The 15,674-nt window shown below is 39.0% G+C and overlaps 1 protein-coding gene across 1 annotated transcript; it reads right to left on the bottom strand.

Annotated features, from left to right (window-relative positions):
• Nucleotides 1–291: 291 nt before the first annotated feature.
• LOC138883092 (uncharacterized) lies at nucleotides 292–684 on the bottom strand. The gene has a single exon (XM_070163753.1). The coding sequence runs from the start codon at nucleotides 682–684 to the stop codon at nucleotides 292–294; it is 393 nt and encodes a 130-aa protein (XP_070019854.1).
• Between the last annotated feature and the right edge of the window lie 14,990 nt (nucleotides 685–15,674).

The raw sequence follows: 15,674 nt of genomic DNA, 5'->3' as shown, positions 1-15,674 counted from the left end.
AGATCCACCTTGGTACTCAGGTCGAGCTGACTGAGCGGGCCTGAAAGAACGACCCCGACCCTGCTAGAACTGGCCCCTCGAAGGAGCGCCACTGAAACTACCAGAACTTTGAGGCCTCTTGGGCTCCCTCTCCTCTCTCTCCTGATGGCGAGCCGTCTCAATATCACGAGCAATATCAACTGCATCCTCAAAGGAAATACCCAAAACTCTCTCTCGAGTCATCAGGATACGAAGGTGATAATTAAGACCATCCACGAACCTCTTAATCCTCTCCCGATCAGTCGAAACTATCTATGAGGCATAACGAGCCAACTCAGAGAATCTCACCTCATACTGAGACATAATCATATCTCCCTGGCGAAGCCACTCAAACTGTCTACGTAGCTCCTCCCTCTGAGACTGCGGTATCCACTTCTCCAAGAAGAGAGTGGAGAACTCCTGCCAAGTCAAAGGTGCTGCACCTGCCGACCTACGCCGCTCATACGCCTCCCACCAAGTGAAGACCACTCCAGTAAACTGAAATGTAGCAACAGCCACACTGCTGGGCTCAAGAATCCCTGCTGTTCGAAGCATATGCTGACACTTGTCGAGAAAACCCTGGGCATCCTCGCCCTGAGCACCACTGAAAGAAGGAGGCTGAAGTCTACTAAACCTCTCGAGACGACGCTGCTTATCGTCCAACATAGCTGGTACTACGAACTCCTGAACTAGCACCACTGGCTGAGCTGGAGGTGCCTCTGGAGTCTGTAATCTCTGCACTACCTACTCAGGTGTGCGAGCAGCGAGAGTCTGATTACCTCCCCCGGCCTGCGAAGTAGCTGCTGCTGTGGTGGCCGAAACTGCCTGAGCCAGGCCTGTGCAAATTGATAAGATTTGTGCCAAGGCCTCCTGAAGACCTGGAACCACGATAGGCACAACTGGTGCCTGAACTGGTGCTGCTGGAGCATCCATAGCTGGAGCCAGATCCGGAGCCGGGGCAGCTAGTGGGTCAACAGGTGCTGCCCTCGCTGCTCTGCCTCTACCACGTCCACGACCGAGTCCACGGCCTTTGGTGGCCTCAGTGGGTGGCACTGGTGGTCGTCCACCTCGTCCGGTAGCGCGAGTCCTCGCCATCTGCGAGAGAATCAAATAACAAAAGTTTAGCATTCGAATCAACAAGTTCGCACGATAGGAGTTTCAAGAATGTGGAATTTTCCTAACAAGTTCTGCAGCCTCCCGAGGATAAGTACAGACGTCTCCGTACCGATCCGCGAGACTTTACTAAACCGGCTCAAGACTCGCGAGACCTAGTAACCTAGGCTCTGATACCAACTTGTCACGACCCCAATCCCCGGTCGAGATGGCGCCCAACACGATGCTAGGCAAGCTCGACCAATTCGTCACTCACAATTCCTTAAGTAGAATTCATTACCAATTAATAGGATTAAATGCCAAATTAACATGATTATAACTCTGTAGCAATAGATAAACAGTACGGAAAACTCCATAAAATATCACTATAAATCCCACCGATCTGGTGTCACGAGCTGAGAGCCTCTATTACTAGTTTGTGTATCAACCTATACATAGAGTGGTCCAGAATGCGGAAAATAAAGAGGATAAGGGGAGAAATCGGGTCCTGCGGACGCCATGCAACTACCTCGATGACTCCGGAATAAGCTGAATAGCAGCAGAAAGCCAAAACTATGCCTCCGGGATACCTGTATCTGCACACATGATGTAGGGAGTAAAGTGAGTACTCCAACTCAGTGAGTAATAGCAATAAATAATGACTGACGGAAAGAAAACTCGTAAAAACACTACGCAGTTCTATATTTAAACGGTGAGAATATCAAAAATAACAACTAAATGAAGAAGTCAGTTAAAAGTCCTTTAAACCAGTATTCATTTCATTTACTACTCACGATAACCGAATTCATATTTGTACTGCTGCGGCATGCAACCCGATCCACATAGTATACTGCTGCGGCGCGCAGCTCGATCTATATATATATATATATATATATACTGCAGCGGCATAAATATATATACTGCAGCGGCTTGCAGCCCGATCCATATATATATATATATATATATATACTACTGCGGCGTGCAGCCCAATCCAAGAATAGTCGACTGTGCTCACTGGGGGTGTGTAGACTCCAGAAGGGCTCCTTCAGCCCAAGCGCTAAACTACTGCGGCGTGCAGTCCGACCCATATAATATACTACTGCGGTGTGCAGTTTGATCCATATAATATACTACTGTGGCGTGCAGTCTGATCCATATAATCAAATACACTCACAATGGGGTTCTCGACCCCTCTCAGTCAATATAGACTTGGCCTCTCGGGCACACTAAGATAGGACGGGGTTCTCAACCCACACGTTACTCTCATTAGGATTTAACAATTTCTAAGCTGCTTCATATTATGTTTATCAGTTAAGAACATGACTGAGGGTATGATTTCGGCAAGAAAAGTGAGTTCAACCAATACAAATGCCCCCTAAGGGTTCTACAGATCGGCACAAGGCCCCAAACATGGCAACTAGCCCATAATATAATGATATTAATTAAGTCTCAGTCAAAAGTACAGTAAAGTCATCAAACGGGATGGACCGAGTCCAAACCCCCAGTAGTAACAGACTCCACACTCATCATACAGCGTGTGTCTCACCTCAACATAGCACCACGTTGTGCAAATACGGGGTTTCAAGCCCTCAGAACATCATTTATAACCATTACTCAACTCAAGCAAGCCGAAATCCTAGCTCGCTACTCCCTTGCCTTGCAAATCAACCTCCTCGAGCGTCGAATCTGGTCAAAACCACAAGTAATACGTTACAATAGGCTAAGGGAATACAACCCAATCGAAAAGACTCGAAAAATATCGAAAATCACGAAGTTGGCAAAACCCGAGCCCCGGGCCCACTTCTCGAAAAATCAGAAAATTTGCATCACCGAATTCCTTATCTTGCCACGAGTCTATACATATCAAATTTACCAAAATCCGAGCTCAAATGCTCCCTCAAACCCCACATTTCTATTTCAAATGTCAAGCCCTAATCCTTTCCTTTTTAATCAAATTTCCATGAATTTAGATTTTGAATCTACAATTAAATGATGTTTTTAGGTCATAAGACTCACCTCCAATCAATCCCAGTCGAAACCCTCTTTAATCCTTGTCCAAAAGCTCTCAAGGATGTTCAAAAATAGAGGAAATGGGTTTGGGTTCGCGGATGAAATGCTTTTAACATTCTGCCCGGATCACTGTAGCTAACTCTATGCGATCGCATAGACCAAAATCTGCAGCTCCAGAATTAACCCTATGCGATCGCATTCTATACTCAGTGATCGCATAGCACAATGACCTTAGCCTATGCGATCGCACACCTGCTCCTGCGATCTCATTGAACAAATTTCCACAAAAATCCCGGACTAACTTTACACTGTGCGATCGCATGCCTCCCTATGCGATTGCATTGAACAACCAAACAACCCCTCAAAAATGCTTCTATGCGATCGTGTCACGACCCAAACCAATGGGCCGCGACGGGCACCCAGTACCTTACTTGACTGAGTACCAACGTAACGTATCTTTCTTATTATATTATCATATACACATGACATATGGGCCTAATAGGCCAACATGATCCTTTATAAACTCAAAACATAGGCCAACAAGGCTGTACAATCTTTTATATATACGACATATGTCTACAAGCCTCTAAGAGTACATAAATGTCATAAAGGTCGGAACAGAGTCCCGCCATACCAAACAATAGATGTCTAAATCATACTAACCAAATACGCAGCTCCGAAGCAAATGGAGCGCACCAACATCTTCCGCTGAGCTGATAGCCTACTTAGAAGGCTTTCGACCTGTCTATCAGGACCTGCGGGCATGAAACGCAGTGTCCCCAGGCAAAAGGGACGTCAGTACAAATAATGTACCGAGTATGTAAGGCACATAAATAAATACATAGGAGACATGGAAGACATATGGAGTACATGACTCAACCCGTACGTCTGAATAACTTTGTAAATCATAAATTACTTTCAGCGTCATGCATATGCGTATGAATGTCATGTCGTGCATAGGTATATGTTTCATAACATCATCAGCCTCTGAGGGCATCCCATCATATCATATCGGCCACTGTGGGCAAAATCATCATCGTATACCAGCTGATCAGGTGGTGGTGCGTATATAACGCCATAACCTTTCCCATATCCCATATACATATATATACATACATATATACGCATATATACATACATATATACACGTAAATAACGCCGTTTGAATACATACATATATATGTATATAACGCCATTTGAATACATACCCATATATGCATATATAACGTCGTTTGAATCATATTTCAGCCATTGTGGGCAACATCATCATCATATACCAGCTGATCAGGTGGTGGTGCGTAGATAACTCCATAACTTTTTCCCTTATCCCATATACATATATTTACATATATACGGATATATAACGCCATCTGGTTATGGGTCAATGCACATGGATGCAATGCATGAAACGTACATCAGTAATACCATTCAGAATGTCATAAGACCATTTTTCCCCTTGAGCAATATCACAAAGTAACATCCTTTCAACTTTCGTATTTTTCTGAGACCCATGAACAGATGATAAAATATTATGACACCTGGAAATTAAAGAACATAGATATTTCTATTACTTCTATGAGTAGAGTCACTTTTGGAATTTGTGCATTTGCACGTTTCGTTCATATCGTAGGGATCATGCCAAAAGAAAGAAGGGATAGCCTTAAAATACCTGGAGCGGGGAAAACTCCGTATAATATTCTTGGAGAAGATTGCAGCGTAACCCTTTTGAACCGCAATATTTTACGTTGCTACGGTTATAATCTATTCTTGTTAACTGATTGCAAGAACTTCCTTGGAGAGTTTTGAAAACTTGGCGTCCTTGCTTGGAGTATTGAACTTATCAAGAAAGACTTAAAATTGCATTCTTCTTCTGTCCACATGAACTAAGGATAAAGACCAAGCTTTTCTAAGTCTTTGATAAGCATATATATGACTTTAATTCATAACTAAGCATAAAGACCAAGCTTTTCTAAGTCTTTAGTAAGCATACTAAATGAATTACACGTTTCTTGACACTAAGCATGTATGACCAATTAGTCATATATTTGGCCTATTGCCACGTGGGAGGGTAGGGTGGAGATTATTAATTTTTATCTACTTATTAGTTAACTGGGTAGTGTTCTGTTACCCGGTAATTAATCAATTACCCGTAAAATTAAGAATTATTCCCACTTACTTAAAATTACTCACTTTTAACATACCTTGTATACCTTACTATCATGACCATGTAGTACCTTGTATGGCACTAGTCCATAAATATCGGGTATTTTAGCTCGGGCCATATTTTACTCCAACATGCCCAACTTGGATGAAAATTCATTTTCTTTGACTTGCTTCCCCTCTCACCTTTACGAATTTACTTATCACTTGTTTGAAATAGCATAATACTTAAAATCTCAAATAATCCCATCCCCGAACTTACGACGAAACTTTAACATACGAAAATGCGGGATGTAACATCATTCCCCCCTTTGGAACATTCGTCCTCGAATATTAACTGGTGCTCTTATAATTTTCATAGCCTATGCCTTCCGAATACTTTAGTAGTTTTCTTGCCATCTAGGCAACTGTTCTGTGAATAAGTCCAAAGTCTAGGATATTCCTCTCTGTAGTCTTTTTGCCTATATCATGACCTGTGGTCGAAATCTTCCTAATCATGCAACTTCTGTTACCTCTTGTCATGCGGCCTGTATGACCCTGGCTTGTAGGTGCACTTATGTGATTCATCTTTCCTTTTTCTTTTTACCTTTTAGTCGATCTGTAGGACTTACTTTGTATATACAAGGCTTAATAGGATGCCTCTCTGGGCCTCTATAGGTATACTGAGGTCCTTTGCTCGATACTTTGTAGAATTTGCGAATATGGTCATATCATATTTCATAGATCTGATTATCCATTCATATGACTTTACTGCATTTACATGGGTTATACTATACCATAATTTTTACTTCAATCTACCTCTACTGAGGTATGCTTACCAAGCTCCCAGTTACTTTTGTTGCTTACCCTTTAGGTATAAATCTCAGTACTTCAATGCTCCTTCTTTAACGTTTGTCTTAAGAATGGCAGCTTAATCTCATCTCATACTTTGTGACTTTTGTCTACCCATCATTGATTTACGTCACTATTAATCTACAATATACCACTGATAACATTAAACTTCTTACGTCATACCTTGCCACTAGGGCTTACGTTCCATCGAGGAATATTTGAAGTGATTTTCCTGATCCACTTAGGGGTGATACTATACTTCAATGACAGTATTTTATAGCATCCCAATGTGATTCACTTATGTGGGTATTTCAATCTCGTACAATCCATGAAATCCTCTTCAAATCATCACTCACTTGAAGGCCTAAACGTCATCCTTTATCCATCACAATTACACCATCATTGTACTATCAGGGAAGCATTCTATCTTTTCTAAATGCTACTAGTCTTAGACTCCTTTGAGTTCATTCAGGCTATACTGAGTTTTCTATAACTTAGAGAAACCATCAGCTCTTCTTGTTTTCATGGGCTTAATCCTGAGGACTTATCCTTTTTTGTTACCTTCTCACTCGCCCTTTCTTATCCTTATTCTTGTCTCCAAGAACCTTGTCACTTCACCATACAATGGCTTGCGACCTACACAACTCTATTTATATTACTTGTAACCTTTCAACTTGCTTGTATCATAGATTTCCTTATGTTATTCTGGAACGTCAAGTGAGACATCACATCATCTCCAACTTTTCTCTATTCTCTTAACTAGATCTCCCAGTACTTAGAAATTATAGGCTGGAAGACATGCCGCTATCATTCTCGGTTATTGGATACCCATGCTTATAGCCTTCTATCCGAAGTATGAACTATTTACAACTTTCTGCATTTGAGTATCTCGTACGTTGTTCACCTTTACCTTACTTACATTAAAATTTCTCATCGTGTCTTTTATCACTTTCATGACCTCCCTTTCACATAGGTATAATTCACGTCCATAACTTGGAGCTCTATTATAATACTTGCACCTCTGGTGCCTATACAATCCGGTGGGAGCTTCGTACTGACTTCTTATAAGGCTGGTACTCTTCATAAAGCTATTATAAAGTATGGATATTGTACTATCTTTCTTATACCTCTACTACTTAAGAGTGATCCTGAGGTCTATAATTCTCTTAGTCCCTCCTGTTTTGCTTAGTCGATGTAACTCTTTAGTCTCCTCTTCTTTCTGATCAGCCTCTATGTAGGCTTAAGATATCTTCCGACCTGTGTCTCCTGGTATTAGTTATTACTTTAGTCTTTCATGGGCGTTATGGAATATCCTTGATAGAATCTTCTAATAATTCAATTCTTTGTCTATGCCCTGGGCTAAATTCTTTCTTTTAACTTATACTGGAGTCTTCTATGGCTGTATGATTGTCAACAAATATGCTGCTTGGATAATGTTCCAAAATCTTGAGTGTGTCCATAACATACTAACTCTGGATCATTGATCAAATAATTTCCTTCGTTCCGTCTTAGCTTTCTTTCAATGTAAGCTATTACTTTTCCTGGTCTTTCTGCCCCCTTGTTGCATCCATACTTAACTTATCTTAGTGCCCACACTTGCCATAGTTTTCATATAACTCATATGATCTCGAATATTACTTTGAATTCATACTTCCCATTCAATAGCCACGTTAAGTGCCATTTTCCTTTGGAATGCTTATAATGTTATTACGAGATTGTTGTTACACGACCATTTCCTCTTTAGGTCGTTGTGCTTAGGTTGAAACCTTCTTTCTTATCTCCTTAGCTAGTCTTTTGTTGTAGTATTTAGGGAGAACCCTTGACTCTCGTAAAGTTGTGAGCTTATTACGAACCTTTTTGATGTCCTTACTTGCCTGTAATCATCCGTAGTTTCTTACCTCCATGCCCTTGTGCTCGTATGGTTGCTTCTAAACTGATATTTTGACTGCCTTCTCAGTGGCACCTTCTTTTATCCCCGTAACACTCATACGGTATCTTTAGCTACCCCGACTCTTGTTTGAATATATTTCAAGTATTATAATGGTATTCTTCGAGGCTGAACTCTCCATGTTGGGTTCTACTTTGTTTATCTCACACGGTCTGATGACTCGTCTGTAACCTCCTGTTTAGCCATAATTGGGATCTTCCTGACCAATTACTAACTACTCGTTGGTCCATTCTCATATCAATATTCCTTGTAATCTTTCTTGGGTTATTTCCTTTGTCTTAACTTACGTCTCGCACAGGATCTTTATTTATTAATAATAGTTCGGGCAGGAACCTTTACTTCCTCTCCTTGACGTCATGCTTGCACAATATTCTTGAATCGTAGCGTATCTGTAAGATTTGGATAAGTGTCGTTTCATTCCTCTTTTAATTATCGCATTCTTCATTTACCATTCCATAGTCACTAGAACCACTTAATTATGACATAATACCACATCATTCCATATTCCCCCCTTTTAGGGATGTACTAAGAGCTGAAGCTACGATGATCTACCTATAGATGTGTTACCTCTTCATCATTGGCGTCTTTTAACATCATCAATGACCCTTACTCTCCTTACGGAAATCCTTCTGTACCAAGGATAACAAAGTTCCTCACTCGCAATGGTAAAATTTAGTATAGCTGGCACATACAGTCCCTTAAGCTGAACATTGCTCACATTGCTTGGTGTAGGGAAGCGTATTCCTGAATAACCATTCTCTGGATTTCTCATGAATCTTCCTCTGTGGTCCATTATATTATCGTCGGAAAGCAATATGAAGTTCTCATAATGCCGACCACCATCAAATTACTCAGTCCCTAATTCATATTTAGTTCGTCTTTTTCCACCAGTCCATGCTGAGTTCAATTACTCTGGGGTCTAACTTTTTCTTCTGAATCATGTTAGCGTCGCTAACTTGTTTCTCGAAGTGAGGATATGACTTTATGGCCTATACTCTTTTGTTGTCCTAAGGCCTGTCATATCTCATTTCTTCCTTCACTTGACTATAGATTTTGTAACATTGTCATCTTTTGATATACCGTTGTCATCCATGTATCACATCTTACTCATAATGCTTTATTAACTCTTTTATAATTTCCCGCTAACATTTATGCTTATTACTTTATTTTAAAAACTTGAACAAGAGATTCTTTTGCTCTTAGCTTCCCTTTGCTCTATCCAATGGTTCTTCAAGTTGCTTAACGTTCTCTCTTTACTAGAGACGCGAGCCACACTAAGGTAATATTTATTCCGTCAAGGCTTATAGTGCATGTCTTTGTGGTACTCATAGCTGGCTGCACTATTTCAGAGGGCATCATCCGGTGTCTCATAAAGAGATATATTAGCATATTTGTAATGTCTTTTGGAAATGTCAACTGACGCAAACAATTCATCCATCATATTTTCTTATATTACTTCTGTTAATCCCCATAGGGCATATCTGGAATGGGTGCGACCAATTGTATATAACTCTGTTACTATTGACTATAACTCAAAATGGTTATGTTCCTCTGCCTCAATTACAAACGTTGTTAGCAGGCATCATCTTATTACGAATAAAATAGAATTTTAGAACTTGGATTCTTATAAGTGAGCTCTACCACACGATCTAGAGTAAGAAGAAAGAGTGACAATCCTAAATGCCCTGTAGCCTCCTGCTTATAAGTGTGGTGCACGACACACCCATAAACAAGACTCTACTAGACACGACTTGTAGACTCCCTAGCACAGAACTGCTCTGATACCACTTTTGTCACGACCCAAACCAATGGGCCGCGACGGGCACCCAGTACCTTACTTGACTGAGTACCAACGTAACGTATCTTTCTTATTACATTATCATATACACATGACATATGGGCCTAATAGGCCAACATGATCCTTTATAAACTCAAAATATAGGCCGACAAGGCCGTACAATCTTTTATATATATGACATATGTCTACAAGCCTCTAAGATTACATGAATGTCATAAAGGTCGGAACAGAGTCCCGCCATACCAAACAATAGACGTCTAAATCATACTAACCAAATACGCAGCTCCGAAGAAAATGGAGCGCACCAACATCTTCCGCTGAGCTGATAGCCTACTTGGAAGCCTTTCTACCTGTCTATCAGGACCTGCGGGCATGAAACGCAGTGTCCCCAGGCAAAAGGGACGTCAGTACGAATAATGTACCGAGTATGTAAGGCACATAAATAAATACATAGGAGACATGGAAGACATATGGAGTACATGACTCAACCCGTACGTCTGAATAACTATGTAAATCATAAATTACTTTCAGCGTCATGCATATGCGTATGAATGTCATGTCGTGCATAGGTATATGTTTCATAACATCATCAGCCTCTGAGGGCATCCCATCATATCGGCCACTGTGGGTAAAATCATCATCGTATACCAGCTGATCAGGTGGTGGTGCGTATATAATGCCATAACCTTTCCCATATCACATATACATATATATATATACATACATATATACGCGTAAATAACGCCGTTTGAATACATACATATATATGCGTATATAACGCCATTTAAATACATACCCATATATGCGTATATAACGTTGTTTGAATCATATTTCAGCCACTGTGGGCAACATCATCATCATATACCAGCTGATCAGGTGGTGGTGCGTATATAACGCCACAACCTTTTTCCATATCCCATATACATATATTTACATATATACGGGTATATAATGCCATCTGGTCATGGGTCAGTGCACGTGGATGCAATGCATGAAAAGTACGTCAATAAAACCATTCAGAATGTCATAAGACCATTTTGCCCCTTGAGCAATATCACAAAGTAACATCCTTTCAACTTTCGTATTTTTCTGAGACCCATGAACAGATGATAAAATATTATGACACCTGGAAATTAAAGAACATAGATATTTCTATTACTTTTATGAGTAGAGTCACTTTTGGAATTTGTGCATTTGCACGTTTCGTTCATATCGTAGGGATCATGCCTAAAGAAAGAAGGGATAGCCTTAACATACCTGGAGCGGGGAAAACTCCGTATAATATTCTTGGAGAAGATTGCCGCGTAACCCTTTTGAACCGTAAAATTTTACGTTGCTACGGTTCTAATCAATTCTTGTTAACTGATTGCAAGAACTTCCTTGGAGAGTTTTGAAAACTTAGCGTCCTTGCTTGGAGTATTGAACTTATCAAGAAAGACTTAAAATTGCATTCTTCTTCTGTCTACATGAACTAAGGATAAAGACCAAGCTTTTCTAAGTCTTTGATAAGCATATATATATGACTTTAATTCATAACTAAGCATAAAGACCAAGCTTTTCTAAGTCTTTAGTAAGCATACTAAATGAATTACACGTTTCTTGACACTAAGCACGTATAACCAATTAGTCATATATTTGGCCTATTGCCACGTGGGAGGGTGGGATGGAGATTATTAATTTTTATCTACTTATTAGTTAACTGGGTAGTGTTCTGTTACCCGGTAATTAATCAATTACCCGTAAAATTGAGAATTATTCCCACTTACTTAAAATTACTCACTTTTAACATACCTTGTATACCTTACTATCATGGCCATGTAGTACCTTGTATGGCACTAGTCCATAAATACCGGGTATTTTAGCTCGGGCCATATTTTACTCCAACATGCCCATCTTGGACGAAAATTCATTTTCTTTGACTTGCTTCCCCTCTCACCTTTACGAATTTACTTATCACTTGTTTGAAATAGCATAATACTTAAAATCTCAAATAATCCCATCCCTGAACTTACGTCGATTAACTTACGACGAAACTTTAACATACGAAAATGCGGGATGTAACAGATCGCAATCGCACTCCTGCGATCGCATAGAACAAATGTCTGCAACAATTCAGCTGAAAAATCTGCAACTTCCAAAGGTTAGAATTGGTCCGTTTGACCATCCAAAATCACCCCGAGGCCCCCGGGACCTCAATCAAAAGTTCCAACCCATCCTAAAACATCATTCAAACTTGTTCCAATCACCAAAACACCACAAACAACACCAAAACCATCAAATTACATCGGATTCAAGCCTAAATTTCTTAAAAACTTCCGAAATACGCATTTGATCAAAAACCCGACCAAAACACTTTCGAATGATCTAAATTTTTGCACACACATCTAAAATCATCTAACGAAGCTACTGCAACTCTCAGAATTCCATTCCGACCCCAGTATCAAAATCTCACCTACCAACTGGAATTCGCCAAAATACTAACTTCGCCAATTCAAGCCTAATTCCACTCCGGACCTCCAAAATCAATTCCGATCACACTCCTAAGCCAAATTTCAACCCACGAAGCTAACCAAATCACCGGAAATTACATCCGAGCCCTCTAACTCAATAGTCAACATCCGGTTGACTTTTCCAAAACAAGCCTCCCTTATAGAGACTAAGTGTCTCATTTCCTATCAAAACCAATTCGATTTAACTCTAACACATCGAATACCGATAACGAAACATGAAGAAGCATAAAATGGGGGAAACGGGACAGTAACTCACGTGACGACGTGTCGGGTCGTCACATAAAATAACCGATATCTATATTTCAAAACTATCAAACTATTAAGTATGATTCAAACATAAGATAATGAATGACAACCATTCATTGTAATAGTTCGAACCGTCTAAGTGAATTAAAAATCACGTGATGCATGAGCATTGATTTACTAGACATGGAGTTAATTCCTCTTAATCCACTTAGGGCGTTTATAATAAATAAATAAAACAGGAGAGAGAGGGGGGGGGGGCATGATTGATACGGTTGTTAAAATTCATTTTTTATCCTTTCAAACAAGCAACTCAAGTTTCATTTTCCAATATTTTTAATATCTTGAAAGCTTAAGAAATTAAAACCCCATGCATCCTCCTTATTTATCCTCACGCCATGAATATAATCCTTGAGGATATGTTTAATATTTACCAATATCCCTTGTAGTTGGATATACTTTGTTGAATCCCTTATTTTGATTATATTCTTGTAATTGGTGTCACTGGAGGCCTATGTTTAGAGATGATAAAACTTGTATAATATATCAGAGAGAAAATACCTAAAGACCCCATTAAACTTGTTCGGAAAAATCATTTACACACATTAACTTTACGGGTGTCCTAACACCTCACTATTCTTATCTAAACTAAATTTTATACCTCCTTCAAAATACCAAACCAGTCTTGTGATGGGTTGTGTTAACACGCGCCATGGATCAAATACTGCACTATTTTCTTTTTTTATTTTACTTTTTCTTTCCTTTTTCCACTCTTTTTTCATTTCATCTTCTCCAGCTTCTTTCATCATTATTTTCGTACCCAGCCACCATGGAAGGCAGTCACAACCATAACCTTCCTTAAACCCATTAATTCTATCTCTGAAAAATCAGAACCACCCCCCTACCACTCCACTTTAGCACCTTTAATTTGACCATTTTTCCTTCACGTCAATCTCACAAAAGAATACCCACACACCCTGATCTAAGAGAAAAAAAAGAGAAAATTTCTTGTATGAAAAATGATATTTCAAGCTCTCCAATCAAGTATTGAAATTATTCCAACTTAAATCCATGACTCAATTTCTAAATCCACATCCCAAATATTATATAGTAAAAGAAAAAATGGGAGAAAAAGAAAAATGTGTAGAGAATAGGTAATCAAAAAAGACAAAATGGATCACCACTCACCAGTAATTACCATTAACCAAATCACCACCGGGCTCTTTCGTGTACGGCGATTTCGGAAAATTTTTCCGCTATCTCCTTCTATCTCTGTACTTATATAAAATTAACCATAATATATAACATTCTTCTTTATCTTCTTCAAATACTATTTTAAAAAATTCTAATCCTTATTATTACATAGCAGTTAATTTTCGGAATCAGAATGTGTCAGATTTGTGCGTAGGGAAGCCGATGTTAAGGCCAGTACCGACAGCAGCCACCGCAACGGAGGTAGGTGAATATGGCGAAGATGGCGGAGGAAACAGAGGAGTGGGAATAGCGATTCAACAAGGAAAAAAAAAGAGAAGCAAAAAATAAATCATGACTTAGTTTCAAAAAATGGGGAGGAAGAGGGTGACAATGGTTCTGTTAAAATGAAGAAAGAGAAAAGAAACAAAAAAGAAAAGAAAAATGAATAAGAAAAGAGAAAAAATTAGTATTAAGTTTAATTAGTTAGAGTATCCAATAGGAAAGTGACACCTCGACAAGTAAATTAGTTTTCAACTATTTTTTTTTGCCTCACGCGCATCTACGAAATGAACTACACTTTTCATGGCAGGTCATCACTCAATGGGGTATTAAATTTAGTTTAGATAAGAATAGTAGGGTGTTAAGAAATCCGTAAAGTTTTGGTGTGTAAATAATTTTTCCTGACAAGTTTAATGGGTACTTTATGCATTTTCTCTAATTAAAAAATAAAAATATACATATACAAGATGCATATTTTGCATTCGTGCTTTGCCGTAAACACCGACTAATTTTTTACCTCCAACCAGAAAGAGCCATGCAGCAAATGTGGATAACAAAGTTCCGTGAGAATTGCCATTTATAACTTGCTTCTAGTATTTCTAACGCAACTTAGAGAAATATATATAAACAGACAAACTACTAACTCAGAGACGTAAAACCCCACTCAATGCACGAACTCTATTTAATAACTTGTTAGACACTCATCCTAAAAATTAAAATATAAAATAAATTTGTGAGTGTTTCTTTTAATAATATCAACCAAAAAATACCCAAAAGAAAGGAAAAAAGAAGAAGAAAGTAAAACCAAACCTTAGCACTCTGGCCTGGAGTATATTTGGAAGCATAGACTTTAATGTGGTATACAACCTACAATACAATGGGAATGTAAAAATAGCACGGTATAGCCAGTTTTCGGACTGGTCATTCAAAAATAGCTAGCATTTACGAAGTCAGTGAAAAATAACCACTATTTTGCTGCAACAGAGACCGGTCCAGTATAATATACTGGAGTTCGGTGCACCTGTGTATGAATTCCAGCATATTATACTGGACTGGTATACTTTGTCGACTCCAATATAATATACTAGAGACTGGAGCACTGATGCTCCAAACTCCAGTTTATTATACTGGACAATTATACTCGCTGGAACTCTAGTATATTATGCTGGAGTTCTAATGTACTTATACTGGAACTCTATCATATTATGCTGGAGTTCTAGTGTACTTATGCTGGAACTCCATCATATTATGCTGGAGTTCCAGCATACTTATCCTGGAACTCTAGTATAATATGTTGGAGTTCAAGCATACTTATGCTGTAACTCTAGTATAATATACTGTCGTATTTTTTGGGTTTTGAACAATGTTTTCGCTCAGATTTATCTTTACATGAAAAATGACTAAATTTCGATTACTTTTGAAACTGGGCTATTTTTGAATGACCAATTGTAAATCTGGATATTTTTGAATTTCTCTCCAATGGGAAGGGTTGAGAGCTGATGGACGGCTCATACTTTGGGGAGAAATTCAAAAATAGCCAGATTTACCAGTGGTCATTGAAAAATAGCCACAATTTTAAAAGTAATCAAAA

Source organism: Nicotiana sylvestris, chromosome 2 (genome assembly GCF_000393655.2).
Source record: "Nicotiana sylvestris chromosome 2, ASM39365v2, whole genome shotgun sequence".
NCBI classification, from domain to species: Eukaryota; Viridiplantae; Streptophyta; class Magnoliopsida; order Solanales; family Solanaceae; genus Nicotiana; species Nicotiana sylvestris.
Note: the sequence above shows the minus strand (reverse complement) of the source record. Positions and strands in the feature narration are given on the sequence as shown.

What these genes read in the sequence shown, in the direction of transcription:
- LOC138883092 (XM_070163753.1), bottom strand. Translation starts at nt 684, where the DNA reads ATGTTGGACGATAAGCAGCGTCGTCTCGAGAGGTTTAGTAGACTTCAG.